At 42.6% G+C, this 16,019-nt stretch overlaps 1 protein-coding gene across 2 annotated transcripts in view; it reads right to left on the reverse strand.

The window, feature by feature from the left end:
* ANKFN1 (ankyrin repeat and fibronectin type III domain containing 1) overlaps positions 1-16,019 on the reverse strand; it is a 385,668-nt gene that overhangs the window by 281,630 nt on the left and 88,019 nt on the right. Inside the window, exon 1 of one of the 2 annotated variants that reach the window (XM_034640637.1) lies at positions 14,076-14,132. The exons of the other annotated variant lie outside the window; for it this stretch is intronic. Coding sequence (XP_034496528.1) covers positions 14,076-14,096 — 21 coding nt within the window. The 5' untranslated portion in view covers positions 14,097-14,132. Of the gene's footprint in view, positions 1-14,075; positions 14,133-16,019 lie in introns of those variants that run through there. 2 annotated transcript variants of the gene reach the window in all.

The raw sequence follows: 16,019 nt of genomic DNA on the forward strand, positions 1-16,019 counted from the left end.
GGGAGTTGGGTGAGGTAACCTGCTCAAATTCATCCAAGGAGAAGAACAGGGCTACGAGGACACAGGCTTAGCTGGCTCCAAAGCTGCTTGTACTACTGTACCACCCTGCGCCAGCTTCCAAATTATGTATAGTTCTTGTCACAAAATTGGCACTCAATAAATGTTATTATTAATGATAGCTTACATGTTTTTATTACGTGTTTAACATTTCAGCCAAGGTTTTCATTTATTTATTTATTTATTTCTCCCCTCTTATTTAGCCCTTATACTGAGCTTATCAGGTAGATCTTAGTAAATTCCTCTCTCTTTGTCTGTCTCTTCCTCCTGCCGAACAAGTAATTATTGATTTCATAGGATGACCCAGCACTCTGTTAGTTGCTGGGTGTCCAGTAGGTGCTGTCGAAGAATGAGATTCAGTGACCTGTCTGTGGACTTTCAACTAATAGGAAGAACTAGAATTTAAACACAGCATGTCTTAGAATATAGGAGTTCCTGTCTATCAGAAGGCCAAGAAAGCTACATAAGTATCATTAAATATAATAGTCAAGAAGGTCAGAGAGGCGGTATAGCGTTCTCATGATTGAATGAAAACCAACAGTGGGGACTCAGATATGGAGAACATGATCCCTTCCTGCAGGGGTTACTAATAACGTTTTCACAAGGCTCACCTGAGCTTTGTAGAATGGGTAGGATTCTGCCTAAGGACTGTGACTCGAAAGGGCCTTCCAGTGACCTAAAATGCTGCAAACGCATTCAGAGGAAATGTTCAGAGAGCTGTTGGCGATAGTGTGGGCTCTGCATTCCAGCAGTAGGTGGGTGAGATTGAAAGAAAGGGGTAGGACTGTGGAAAGTTAGCACAGGAAGCAACCTCAGAGATCAACCCATTCGGGTAGGTCAAAGGGTTCTGACCTGAGGGTTAACTCCGGTCTGCTGGGCGTGACTGCACAGATAAGATTCTGAAGCTCACTAGTGCTCAACAGGAAAAAGCCCAGGACTGATGGATGTGAATTCTAAGGGCACTATAGGAATGGAATGGTGCCTGAATGCCACTCATGTTGCCTCTCAGATCTTGTCCAGTCACTTGATTTCACAGTCAAGGGAACTATGATCCAAGAGGGAGAGCCACCCTTCCAAGGTCACAGGGCTCCATTATGGCACAGCTGGGACTAGAACAAAAGCCACCTGTTTTCTTTTCTTGTGCTTTTTTCCCCTCCACACTAGGAATCAGATTCTGGAAGACCTTAATGCATCTGAACTATCATGTAGGTGAGAGGCAGGCTCTGCAAGTTTTTCAGCAGGTAGATTGCACTGAAATGACGGTGACAGCATACCACGCAGAGGTACATGTGGAAGGCAGAGGCTGGGAAAGGGTTGGGTGAATTCCAGGATAGAATAAGGAGTCCTACGCAAGTAATGAATCATGGAACATTACATCAAAAACTAAGGATATACTGTATGGTGACTAACATAACATAATAAAAAATTATAAAAAATAAAATAAAAATAATAAATAAATAATAAATCGGGTTGTAAAATAAAAAAAAAAAGAATAAGGAGTCCTGTAAACGCACCTGGATTAGGGCAATGGAAAGGAAAAAGGATGGAGGAGTGTGATTACAACAGAGGAGAAAGAGTTCTCATTGGTATTAACAACGCTGACAATGCTGTTAATAAACAGGATCAGATCACTGTTCTAGAAAGTGATGTTGAAAAGGACATTTCCCCCGAGAAAGCCCAGACTAATCCCATGTTTAAACAATCCTTGGATGTTGTATTCCAGGCTAAAGTGAGCTGTTTCTCTGAGTGCCAAATACCCATATGAAAATTAAAAAAATGAGTCCAACATCTGAATGTTTGGGCTATATGACGCCAAGCGTCCCACACAGCTGATTCAGAGGCAACAGGAGGGCATGTGGTGCTGCTGACTGCTGGCACGGGCATTTTATAGATTCCACGAGGCCTCTGAAAAGTTGGGGTATGTAGAACACATTACCCAGACAGCACTCATTTGTATTTTCTTGGCAGATTTACTTCACTTGACAAGGAGATGAGACATAGGGAATACCCACCCCATCTCATGCCAATAAACTCCTGCTTAGCATAGTGAGTGGTCTATATAATACTGTTCTATATACTACAGAGCAACAGTCTCGAGAATAGCAAATTACAATGGCATGCAATGCTCACTCTCTGGGTAATTTTTAAATATTTTCTAAAAAATATCTGTAATTGTTAAGGCATGTGATGGAACAGAAAGAAACAGATCCCATATGACTTTGAAGAAAATCTGTATCTTTAAAATGCTTAACAGAGTGACAGGAACATAGTAGGTACTTAAGCAATATAAATTTTCATTCCATTCCGTTGACAGAGAACTTAAAGTTCATAAGACAAATCAAGTGAACCCCATTTCATTTGATGAAAATCAAGTTAGGTGGACCCTGAAACATGAACAAACTTTGCCCAGTGCCACCCAACTAGCAAATGGCGAGGACCAGGTTTGAGTCTATGCCTTTTGGCTTGAAGTCCAGTGTACTTTTCACTACCCCATAATAATGAACATATTATGTATATTACCATTTCTTCTTAGCAGGCTATAATTTTGGCAGTCCATACTGGGTTTTATTTTCCACTGTGGCTTGTGCAATAGTTACCACCACTGAGTATTTTTAACTGACAGACAGATTTCTATTGAGAAACAAATTTATGCATTATTCTGAGAAATGGGCTGAACTCTATAACATGAGTCCCCAAGAATAACTTGGGGATCACAGACTATTTTCAACTTGGAATCTGGGGGACACTAGTCCATATTAAAGGAACTTTGGTACTACTTTCAAATAAAGAGGCTTTCAGAACTTCTAGATTGTTGATACTATGAAAGCTGTGTCTCCCAATTGTTCATTTCTTTTGTCATTTTAATTAACTCATTCATTCGTCTATCCAGTAAGCATTTATTGTGTGCCAGACACAAGTGCTAAGGGCTGGAGAATAAGAGGTCTACACAGTCCCCACCTCAAGAAGCTCACCATTTGGGTAGAAACAGACACAGTAACAATGTGTTATATGATACAGCATGAGAACGGACACAGTGTAGATGGACAGTGTGCTATGGGATGTTAAGGAGGAGAATCTGACTGAGACTAAGAAGCAGGGAAGTGGGCAGGGAAGGATTCCCAGAGGATCTGCTGCCTGGGCTGGGATGCAAAATGCTTTCAGAAAGTTTTCAGGATTAGAAGTGCATGAGATATGATGGAGGTCTTCACCAGCAGAAGCAAGCATGGTTTTAACGGAATGTGCAGCCACAGTGGAGGAGAATAAAAAGATGTGGGTGGGAGACAGATTATGCGAGGTCTCAGAGTCCAAATGTTTACTGTTTAATACACATAGGGGGTACTTTTTATACCAAAGTTATCCCAGCTACTGCTGGTGAAGGTTCATCCAAATCTGGTATGGATTTGGATGAAACACATCCCATTATGCCGATATGTTGAGGGAAGATAATAAACAAAGCTGTTTTAAGTATCTAGATTATTTCCTCTTCAGAGATGGAATTGGAGTTTTCAATCGTGTAGCTTGTTTGTTTGGCTTGCCATCCAAAACCAGTGGATTAATATTCTCAGACACTAGAAATTAAGGAGAAGGAGGGCAGACACTGTTTGGCAAAGCTGACTGGACTGACTGGACAAAGTCCCATTGATGTTCAGGCCTTGATGGCACTGAGATGCCATCTCACCCCTATACAGACGTAAACAATATAGACCACCTCTAAACTTTCAGGAGCAAAGTACCTCTTTGTTCCTTGGTCAATGGAGTACATCTTTCCAAGGAAATATGCGTATGGAGGATGAGGTCTAGCAAAAGTAGACATTGGTCATGGGAGAAGACCACAAATGCGTGTATTGAGAAAACATGAATCATAGGACCATAAACTCTTGAGAGCTGGGAGTTTTAGGAAGCAAGTTAAACAGTCCAGGATCCAGCCAGGGCTTTCTGCATCACTACATGAATATTGTTTACTTCATGTATTGCTCAAGGCTGGACAGAGTCAAGACTGAACAGTGGCCAGAGTTTAAGAGAAAATCTGTATGTGCAGTGGAGGTAAGATGAGTCATTTCTGCTTGGCTCTGCTCTCAGAAAAAATCTCTGAAAAATTTTATAGGCAAAATTGGCATTTCAGATATAAAGTGGTCACCAGTTCTTGTTTTCAAGGTTCAAATGTGTCTTTATTTCAACTTTATTTTTTTTTTCAAGATCAGAAAGCTAAGCTTTATTGTTGCTGCTTTTAATTCTTTCTCAAATAAATATGTGTGATATTACAGTAGTGCCCAATAGCAACGCTGTAGTTGAGGATCAAACGTATTTTTAAAAGAAAGATAATGGATGGGATAAAACTGTTTATCTCTGTTCTAATTAGCTCAACCAGAAAATCTGGCTCATCAAAGATCTTTGCAGACTTTGCTAAACCATTACTCCATTTTCACTAAAAATTGATACAAACACCACAATGGGTGTTTTTGTCCATTGACATATCCACTTATTTGATTCATTCAATAAATTAGTACATGCAGTTACAGGCTAAATTAAGTCACCCTGCCCCACTCCACTGAATTCGTGTGATAAAGTCCTAACTCCCTAACCCCCAGTACCTTAGAATGTAATTGTATTTGGAGACAGGCTCTTTAAAGAGATAATTAAAATGAAGTCACCAGGGTGGGCCCTAATCCAATAGGACTGGTATCCTTATAAGAAAGGAAATTTGGACCTAGACATATACCAAGGGAAGACAATGTGAAGACACAGGGAGAAGATGAGCATTTAGAAGCCAAGGAGAGAGACCTGGAACAGACGCTTCCCTCATGGCCCTCAGAAGGAAGCAACCCTGTCCACATGTTGGGCTTCCAGCCTCCAGAACGGTGAGACAATAAATTTCTGTTGTTGACACCAGCCAGTCGATGGTACTCCATTATAGCAGCCCTAGGGAACTTAATACAGCATGCATAATTATTCTATCTAGTTATTAGCAAGTTTATAATATGAACATTTATTTTCCGCCATCTGTTCCTTTTTAGTTTAGCTGCAGCATTCTTTTAGGAGAATGACCTCTCCTCATTTTATGCATTCGTGATGGGATTATAAATAAAACATTTGGGGGTGGCATGGACATGTGACCCATGTTAGGCCAATGAGACTCTCTCCTGGGACTTTGACTCTTCAGAGGAACTAGGATGAAAATAATGGTAGGGGCTCATTAGCCTGCTAAATAGTGTCTGCTCTATAAATCAGTGTTGTTACCAGAGTTCTGCTTTTTTTGTAGGCATGCTTATATGGCATTCTCATGGATTCTAAGAGCTGCTCCAAATTGTCTAATAAATTGTTTTATCTTAGACTAGAAAGATTTCTTATAGCTTGCAAACAATTATTTTAGTTCATGCCATTTTTTTTTCTATTGAAATCTAAAAGCTAATAAAATCTTTATTTAAAACCCTTTCCTTGCTTGGTTCTCTTTTATTCTCCTATGTAGGTTTCATGCATTCATTCATTATTCAATAAATGTTCTTCTGAGCACATATTATGTGTCAGATATTGCCTTAGGTGTTTTCATCAAACTGGGAGCTGGAAGATGTTCTGTGTGATGTGGGATATTATTGGACATTTGGAAATTAGATATGTTACATATTTTGAAACTGCACTTACGTACAGCCTGTACACATTTATATCAACAGCTTAAATTACGTAGGTGGAAAACCCCATCTAAACTTAGGGAATTTTATATCAGAAAGTAGTTAGCACCTACTGTGTACAAAGATCCATATCAAGTAATACAGGGTGGGATACCAAAAAAAAAAAAAAAAAAGAAAAGGTAAAGACTGTCTACCCTAAAGGCACTTACTAGGGCCTCCTCAGAATTAACAAATAGGAACAAGTTCTATATTGAACACCAACCTTAAGAAAATGAGAAAAGTGCAATCTGAATCCTCTGACGACACTACCACAGGACAATGTGTTGTGTTTACACCATGTTCCATACTTTAATGCCTGATCTCATTAATACTCATAGCAAACCTGTGAGGTGGGCACTATTATCATCCCATTTTACGGAGATAGAAACTGAGAATGAATGCCCAAAGCCCCCCTGCGTCCTTTATAATTTTTCAAGCTGCACACAAATCTCTAATTCTAGAGGCCAAAACAATCCCCTTATCCTCTCAAAATAGTTAACAAAACAGAACAACATACCACCCCAACATTCAAGGAGCTGGGGTTAGAACCTGTATGTACATTCTTGCCACTCTCTCCGGCCCTCTCCTGGATTTAGAACTTTGTTTTATTTAATAATTCCATCCTCATGTCCAAGCCATTGCAACTGTTTCAGGTCTAAACCCTGAGGCTGTGAGCTTTGCCCCAAATTCATTTCTATGCCTGGGGGGAGGTGGGGGTAGGGCGTGAGCTTTGATAGCAGACTACCAAGACTAGAATTTCAAAATAAATCTATATCTTCTATGGAATTCACTGCAATGGGATTTTATATTTATCATTACTTGGCTCCCAGACTCATTTAACAGAGGCCAATTGGCAGCTCCCATCTCTTATAAAAGTTTCCAGAAGACAAAACATGAAAGCTCAAGTCCATTTTTTCCTGGGACTCTTTATCTTGTATGAGCATCAGTAATCAAAGTGGCATTTACTGGCTTGGCAAATGAATAAACCTTTACTTTCCCACAAGCTCAGTTGTAGGCATCAGGCTCTCTTAAAGTTTCCATAGCGAATAGTCAGCTGAATGTGCAAAGGAAAGAAAGAAGAAAGACATGAAAGAAAGAAAGAAAGAAAGAAAGAAAGAAAGAAAGAAAGAAAGAAAGAAAAAGAAAGAAAGAAAAGAAAAAAGAAAAAAATCTACAAGGAAAACAATCATGTAACAAGGACCACACCGGTCCTACATCAGTTTTCTAGTGACTTGCAGAGTTTATAATTTTTATCATTTACCTTTCTCTCCACTACACCAATTCCTAGGGGAAGGTTCATTTTTTATTCATTCTGAAAGTTTACCATCAATCATCCTCTTAAAGAGCTTGCCAGAAACTTGGACAGAGCCTCATAATAAAATTGCAGAGACAGAGGACTAATTGATTTCTATAAATAATGTTTAGCTGTAAAGATATGAAAGGTGGTTAGAACCACATGTATTAATCTCCCTTTTGCTCCATCTGTGTCTGCAAAAGCAGACTGTACCTTGACAAAGTACCCTGACTATTTTGCCCTGCAAACACACAGCAGGAGATTAACACCAGATGGCCCACCCCTCCCATTTCCTTGCCCTGCCCTCCGCCCCGCTCCCACCTCCACTGGCCAAATCCTCTAATTACTCCTCCTCTCTGGTCCCCACTTTATATCCCATAATTTTAAAATTCTCTTTCCATTACCATCCCTGCACTGACAACATGCAGAATTGACAGTCCCCCATTTCTCTCTGCCCTTCCACCTTTCTGTACCATAAACAAAAATACAACCCAAACCTCAAACACAAAAGCTTTTCATCAGACTGCAGGACTGACAATGTTCAAGAAAAACAGTAACTACTGGTGCTAAGGAATTATTAATGTGTGTGTCTTGGAAAGAAGGGGATTAGAGAGAACTCTCGCCGGAGGACACTCTCACGCACTACTAGCTTTAATCACATGGCACCGAAACACCCAGCAGTTACCACTTGTCAACATCATATAAAATGGGAACAAAATTATATCTGGGGAAATGGATGCTGGCTGGACAAAGATAACGCTATAAATCTCGTGTTGCTGGAGAAATGCTGAAAACTCACAGAAGCACCATCTGCTCAGGCCAACTGTGATACGCTGGAATAAAAAGTGAACTAAAGACAGGGCAGGGCTGTGTGACAGATACCCAATTCCAAATTATACACGTTAGGTGGCTACATCGCAAAGGCTGATTTGTTAGGGCACCATCTTAACTGGTTCGGTCAATCAGCTGGGGCCAATCCCAACTAAACAACACAAACTGTCATACTTAGCATTGAATATCATTTTTCTGGCTACAGATTAAATACAAAATGAATGACTATTTTCACTCGGGAGACAGGAAAATTGTCACACTAGACAGAATTCAATGAAATTGGCCCATTTCTTCTTTTTCTTCTTCCTCTTCTTCTTTTTTTCTGGCCTGGACTGCTCCTCGATGATGGTAGATAGATATTTTCCATAAAAAAGAGTGCTAGGGAGCCTTTTCGGTGGGGCAACACAAATGACTAAATTGATTCAAATAAGGTAATTTCGCATCAGTCTAATTCTGATAGCATTAAACATTCTTGATGATTATCATACTTGAAATATGGTCATAATTTTAAAAGCTTCCACAGATACTTTCCTTTTCTGTAGCTTTTTATGTGAGGCAGATCAAACTTTCTCAAAGCTTTTATTTTAGGGGGAAAATGCATGCTGTGTTTCGTAATTTTAAGTCTCAGTAAAGTTAACCGCACTTGTAAAAAATCATTTATTTTTAGTGTGGGCTCCTTCTGTAGCATTCCCTTCCTCTCTACATACTGTTTAGTTGTCAGTCTTTACCCCCCTTGAATTGACCTGCTCACGTCATTTCAGCAGTTCCGTACTTCGACGGCAAGCACCAAGAAGGAGGGGCTGTTCTAGTCCCACCTGCTTTGCCGAGAGCCCCCAGTGGCTCTGTGAAGCCTACTAGCTCCGCTACCAGCCTACAGTGTTCTGGATTTGCTGGCCTTTTTGTTATACAGCCATCACCACTTTTCAAAAAGTTTGGGTTACGTCACTTCACTTTTACCAAAGATCTACATTAGTACCTGTTTCGCTAACCGAAGGAAACCCAAAGAGGATTTTTGCTTATAGCATTCAGCATTTGTTTTGCAGCAAGCCATCTTGGAGGCCACTCACACTCTGGGGCAGGCAGGCAGCCAGGGAGTGGCCCCGCCCAGTCCCTTCCCTGGGAACTACACTTAGCATCTCAGCATCAAGTGCCAGGGCTCTGAACTGTCTGTGAGCATCTGTGCGGCATTTCCATCTATCTTGCTGTATCTGTTAGTAAGATGTGCTCTAAGGTATCAGAAAAGCTTAAGAAAAATTATTTTGGGGGCCTGGGAATGTGCAAAAATTTTCCCTATAAATGAATGGTAATTGCTTCTTCACTTTGTGCCACTTAGGCTCATCAAAGGTTGTGAAGGAATGCTCTGCTTTCAGATAGGTGGGTAAGCCTGCAGTTTCATTAACCATTTCTGCAATGGCCCTAACCTCATCTAAGCACTGGGGTGAAAGAAGACACAGGAAGGGAATAGTTGATTGAACCTAAGAAAGTTTCTTTCTTCCTTTTCTTTTTCAAAAGGTCTTGGGTAGGGAGGGCCCATGTTGGAACTAAGCCATCATGCCACTTGATATCATAACTACTGACCTGCTTCTATGCTCTAGGCAAAGTAGCCCTTGAGGTGTACGTGAGGGGAGTTGCTCGGTCGGTAAGTTAGTGAGGGTGTCAGGGCACTGCCTGACTGGCCCAAGCCCTTAGTCCATGATGCTCAAATGACTAAAGCATTTCGAGCAAGCAAAAAATGAGCACATCTGTTCATTGGATCAGTGGAAGGAGCCTACTGAGTTCTGAAACACCATGGCCAATGGGTCTGGTGAATTATTTAGCGTTCCAAAAAGCTGGGGTGTTCTCCATGTAGGCTAGCTGGAAAGTTAAAAGTGCCAAGAAATACATGGTACTGTATTTATATTACCTGGAGTTGAAGAACTGTGTAACTCAGTTTCCACTGCTTACAGCAACAGCTGAAGTCTGAAACCAAGAGGCAAGAGGAATCCCTAAGGATGAAGGTCAAACTTGGATTCCACACATCTAACCAAGTGAAGCCATCACTGCTTTCTGACCAATGGGTCCACACCTATAAATGTACCCTCAAACACAAGATTAAAACCTCGAAGTAGGTAGATAATCATGTGTTGGGATTGAATGCAGAGTCAACCTAAGTACATCAGTGGAACGTGGAGGCCAAAGAGAATGAAGCTAACCTAAAGCCTTCCTGAGTGCCAGGCAAGGAAAGAGTCCCTCACAAGATACCACAGTCCCTATACAACCCTAACGCCTTGAGAAGAAAGGAGAAGCCTCCAAGTAGGCCCTCAAGATTTTGACCTGTGGTGTCTGAGAATAAGCACGGTTTCCAGTGCTGGTGATGATCATTGGGGGGTATAAGGTGATATGCCCTGGGGTCTGCCTGCTCCCTGACAGATGTCCCCCAGACAGGCCCAGTTCAGTGTACATTCAAGCTGAGGTAGTCAAATAAGTCTGCCACACCTGCCTGTTTCCTGCACCTTCAAGCTTTCTCCTCACCTTGGGTTTAGACAGCTGTCTTTTTAGTCTGAAATAGCTAAGGGCAAGGAATTAGTGTGCCTTTTCTCCCCATCCATGCCCCTTTGGCCAGAGTCCTCATCCTCTCCCTTTGTGGCCCTACCTAAGTGAGGGGTGCTCCTTTGCTGGCTCCCAGGGGCCCAAGGTCACTTGCTGTGTTATTCCACCAGGACCGTGCCTTCCCCAAGAAAATCTCTCAGTCATGCTGTTTTGGAGACCTGAAGAAGATGTCCCCTTCCTAGCTGATGATAGATAAGCTAACTACAATTAAGCCATTTCAATTAAGGGAGCAGAGGGTGTAGAATGGGAATCAGCAAACTTTGTAAAGAGCCAGTAAATAAATATTTTAGCCTTTGTAGGCCATGCGGACTTTGTTGCAATTACTCATCTCTGCTGTCCTGGTGCTAAAGCAGCCAGAGTCAGTACGTAACGGAATGAACATGGCTGTGTTCCAATTAAATGTTCTTTATGAAAACGGGGTAAGTCGGATCTGGCCCCACAGGGCCTCAGTTTGCTGACCTCTGGTATAGAAGAAAGAACAGTCCGTGGGAATAAAGACCTTGCCCCCAGTCACAGCCCTGACCTTAACCAGCTGCATGACTTTAGGTAAGTCACTTCCTTCCTTTCTCACCTTTCACTCCTCCCAAAAGAAGCACGTAGTAGAGTGGGTAACTTGTCAGACTGGCCACATGCCTGACGTCTTCAGCTGTCTTGCTCATTCATGGAGCTGCTGATGGTCAACAAAGCAAAGGCCACAGTAATGTCTATCATTTTGAGCATCTGCTATGAGATAACACGTAGACTCTCCTTTCATCTTCCCAGCTTACCAAAGTAGGTAATCTGATTCCTCTTTAATAGATGAGGAAACAGAGACCAGGGATGTTAAATAACTTGCCCAAATGGCAGAACGACTAAGTTACAAGGTCAGGATTCAAATCCAAGTCCATCCAACCACACCCAAATTTCCCATTCATCATGTGGCTTCCCGTGTAGGCTGCTGAATTTTCAATCCCTTCACTCTAACCATTTCTCAGGTACTGTCTCTAATATACTATTCTCACCACAGTTGCTGGAGTGATCAGATATTGTCCCTTCCATGTAAAAATCTGCCCTGTGTCTTCCCATCACAGTTTGGCTAGAATAAAGCCATTCAAATTAAGTGAGCAGATTGGCATAGATCCCAAATCCTTCCCATGGCTTATGAGGCCCCTATGGCCTCTGATATCTCACTACTGTACCCCGTCTGACCTTTCTTCTCTGCTTCACTTACTCTGATCCAGCCCCAGACACTTTGCTTTGCCTTACACATATCGAGCTGACTCCCACATCAAGATTTTCACCATTGTCCCTTCCCCAGCCTGGAATGCTATATGGTCTCCAGATGAGAATGGCACATCCCCTCAATTAATTGATACCTCAACTTAAATGTCACCTCCTGAAAGAGAACTTTCCTGACCACTCTATCCATAAAAACACCACCCATCACTCTATCTCCTGATGTTGTTTTTGTTTTCTTTGTACCTCCTATCACACTAGGCAGTAATCACGCTTACCTTTTTTTTTTTTTAATTCTCTCTTGCTTTGTGAAGGCAAGGAGTTTATCTTGTTCATTGATAAATGGTGTCTAATCTCGTAGGCTTTCAATGACTATCTGTTAATTGTTGAATAAATGAGAGAATATATGGGAATGAGGCAACAGAGTGTGACTGGCTCAGGACTAGTCAATCACTAACTGAAGGTAGTAATTCAAGCCTGTCAGCAGCGTGAAGCCATAGCCCCTAGTCCCCCTGTAGGAAGGATGGCCTGATTGTCTTTACCAGAAAAAAATCAGGGTGTTACTTCATCTCATCCTTAGAAAGTATCTAATACAGGAAAGGTGCCACAAAACTGGGAAAGATTAGCCTCATGACTGAATGTCAGAGGACATCTAGGGTCCAGAGCTTTCCAGCTGCCAACCTCTGACCCCCTGTAGCTCCACCTTCTCCACTGACTGAGCCATCCTTTTCTGCAGGGGCCGTCCCTCACCAGAACTGTCCCCTCTGCAAAATCCTCTTCTCCCCAGGCTTGAGGGCAGCATGAAAACTTCAGGTAAGTACTTTTGGTGGAAAAACAGTATTCATATCCAAACACTGTCACTTGATGGATGGAGAAACCAAGAGTTGAAGAACTGAAATAGCTTGGCCAAGGTCCTGCTGCTTATTAATGTCACATATGAGTCTATAGCCTGCGTTTCCTGATCACGAGACCGGCCCTAGCTCCACTCTCCATGAAAAATGGCAGAAGTAAACAACCAACAATATCCCAGCTTGCTTATTCAAGAATCCATTCAATTCTACAAACATTGATGGAGCATCCAAAATGCAGCTCGGTCCTATAATTGTTACAGTCTGGGGTGCAACAATGAAAACAGTAGAGTCCCTGTCCTCAAAGAGTTTACTGGAAGTTTGAACACAGAATGAAAGATATAGGGTCTTTTTTTTTCGGTATTGAAATGTTGATTAATAAGTGACTGCAGTAATCAGTTTCCTCTCAAAGAGGCCCTTAGAGCACCCGCTAGAGCTTCCTCAAACAGTCATGCTTAGGTCTCACTCTGCATAGGATTTTTAAAAAGAAAGCAAGAGAGAGGGAGAGAGATAGGGAGGGAAGGGAGAGGGAGAGAAAAAGAGAGAGAAGGAAAGGAAAGAAGGCAGGGTGAGAGGGAGGAAGGAAGGGAGGGAGGGAAAAGAAAGGAAAGGAAAGAAAAGTTGAATGGTGCTCTGCCTGCTTCCTTCAATCCTTCACTTGTGCCTATCTCTGCTCCTCTCAAAGGCCTTAAGCTGGGGGGGGGGTCACTCTCCAGAAGTCCTTTCAGCATGGTTCTTACCTACTCTGAAGTTCTGGGGTGACTTGGAAGAGCTGAATTATTTCTCCCACTCAGTGTCTCCTACCCAGCCCTCAACCCATACTTCAATGATAAACTTTGCATTATCATAACAACTTTTGATATGAGAATGAAGAAACTTTTGATTACTACTAACTCAGTCAATAACAAACATTCCCTCCATCAATCAATGGCACATTAGAGGTCTTCTGGAACTACCTGGGTCAGGGACAGGGATTCAAGTACCCACACAAGCTGCAAGATCAGTAGGGGGACTTACATCAGTCAGTCCCAACTGTGCCAAGCCCTGGCTCAGCCATTCAGAGATGACCTCCTATGAGAAAAGTTCACCCTTGGCTTTAGAATAAATCTTTCTTCTTTATCACCTTGACGATAAAGTCCAAAAAGAGTAAAAGGGTGAGAGAGTGAGCAAGAGTAAGCCACAAGCGCACTGGCAGAAATAACGAGCAAGAGTTGACATTAACACTGAAACATGCCATTCCCGATTGCCTTGTATTTGTATAAGTAAAAAGCCAAGGATAAAAGAGAAACCAGAAAACAAGGTACATACTTGCCTCTAGAAGCTTCTCTCCTTCCATCCTCCCCCATTCTCCCACCTCCCAAAAGATAAAGATGCACTTTATTACAACCCCAAACTACTTGGGATCAAGACTTGCCAGCGTACAGAAACGAAACCAGCTTTCCCTCCGTCTGACCCAGGATGCTCACCGGCTCGCGAGTTCACTCACCCACTCTCCCCACATTTTCCTGCCTGTTGTATGCAAAGCAATTGTCTCCAAAAGCCAATTACTGATATTCAAAACTGCCGTTTTCCTACCCTGGTTAGAGACGCCTCCATGAGAGACCCCGGGGTGAGCTCTTGAGTTGAAAGAGAACCTAGGGGGGTGGAGGGAAACCCCTTTTCGAGCCTCCACACGGTTCCCGTTGCCAAGGGAACCTTCTTTGTCCAGGGAGGCTAAGAATGGCCGCCTCTCCCACGGCCTGGCTCCAGGAGTGGCCAAATCGCTGCACAGGGTCAAGAGCAGAGGGAGGGGAGGCCTTGCACATGCTTCTCACAAAGAAATCACTTTCAAAGAATGAAAGAAACGGTGAAAACACAGTTTTAGGAGGCACCCGGTGGGGAGGGAATAAGTTTATCTGTGGTGCTGTGATCACATTTGAGTTGGCTTTTGTGCCCCTAAGAGAAGAAGGAGTCAAATCCTTATTGCAGAGGAGACAGGGTGGGCAGGACAGAGAGAGGGGGTCAGGCACAGGAAGGTTGCAAATGGTATCTCGCAGGCTCCTTCAGCAGATTTTGAATCGATCAGATACAAAATTAATTTGTTAAAATGTTTAACCAAAGCTTTGGGCTGGATTATTTTGGCTCTTGGATTGGTTGGAGGAGCTGCCTGCCTGTTTCCTAGAAGCCTGGTGCGGCCGCCTGGAGATGGTAGTATCATTTTGATGGTGAAGCACATTCTCATTTGCCCTGCATTTTAGGGACCAGGGGTGGCATTCCTTTTCAGAATAAATTCTCTTAGGGAAGATGCCAAAGGAGGAACATTTTGTACATGCTTACTTTGAAACCCATTTGTCAAGGCAGACCAGGTTGAACGGTAATTTGGAAAGCTTCGATGGACCTCACTTAGAAGTCCTGGTGCCTGGCATGGGGCAGGTGCTGCCTGAATGGTTGTTGAAGGACGACTTTCCAGCATCTTGTCTCTCTAGCAAGGTAGAAGGATGAATACTTGCCAAATGGAGCAGCCAAGCCTCGAGGACGTGGCCTACCTGAGGACCCACGACTGAACGGTAGTAGAGGAGAGACTCAGGCCCAGGGCCCATTACCTCTAACCATGATGTCTAACTGCTTTTTTAAAATAGAGAACTTGAAGGAATCCTCTATTCAAATGTTGCTGAACAGTTTTAAACAAAAAAGGCAAATAAATAAAGAAAAACAGTAACTGGACACCTCTGCATCTGGTCTGGGCTAAACACGGGGTGAAGTTTTTCACACTGAATTACAGTGAAGTACCGAGAAAAATCCACACGTGCACGTGCACACACACGTGCACATACATATGCATATACATATTTCCCTGCAAGATGGCGAGAGTCTTATATTACTCACCTCCCAAGTCCCAGCTCTGGCAACAGTTGCTCTGGGAACTTTCCATCACTATCCCCAAGCTCAACTTCCGTAGCACTTTTTAAAGATTCTCCCCATAATACTTACCACACTGACGCAGTCATTGATACCTGCATGTCTGATCATAGGGACTTCCCCTACCAGGATATCATCTCTCTGAGGGAAAGCACCATGCTTCATTCCTTCTTCTTCGTCTTAAATACCTAGTCATATGCCTATTGCATAGCAGGTGCATGACACCTACACTCAAGCACCGAAGAGCAAGGAGTCTGTTTGTGATGTTTCATTGAGTGTCACCTACATTAGGCCCCAGGGAGGACTCAAGAGATGTTGATGGCATAGTATCTCCCTGTGAGATTTAAGATTTATGTAAAATGAAGGACTTGGTCCTTAAATATTACTTAAGCCAACTGCAGTAAGTGTAGCTGAGAGTTAAAGAAGTAATGCATTTATTTAATGGATGAAAACCAGCTCTCTCAGTGGTTTTGTCTGTCAGACTGTGGCTATAAAATCTCAGGAGCTCTTGAGCTGCAAACAGGCCCAGTCAGGCTTTCAGGGTCCCTGCTTATTTCTTCTTGTCAATACCCTTGGCTTTTTCAGGCTGCCTGCTCGAAAGGAACCCTGGGTAAACTACAT

This window comes from Ailuropoda melanoleuca, chromosome 13, assembly GCF_002007445.2.
Source record: "Ailuropoda melanoleuca isolate Jingjing chromosome 13, ASM200744v2, whole genome shotgun sequence".
NCBI classification, from domain to species: Eukaryota; Metazoa; Chordata; class Mammalia; order Carnivora; family Ursidae; genus Ailuropoda; species Ailuropoda melanoleuca.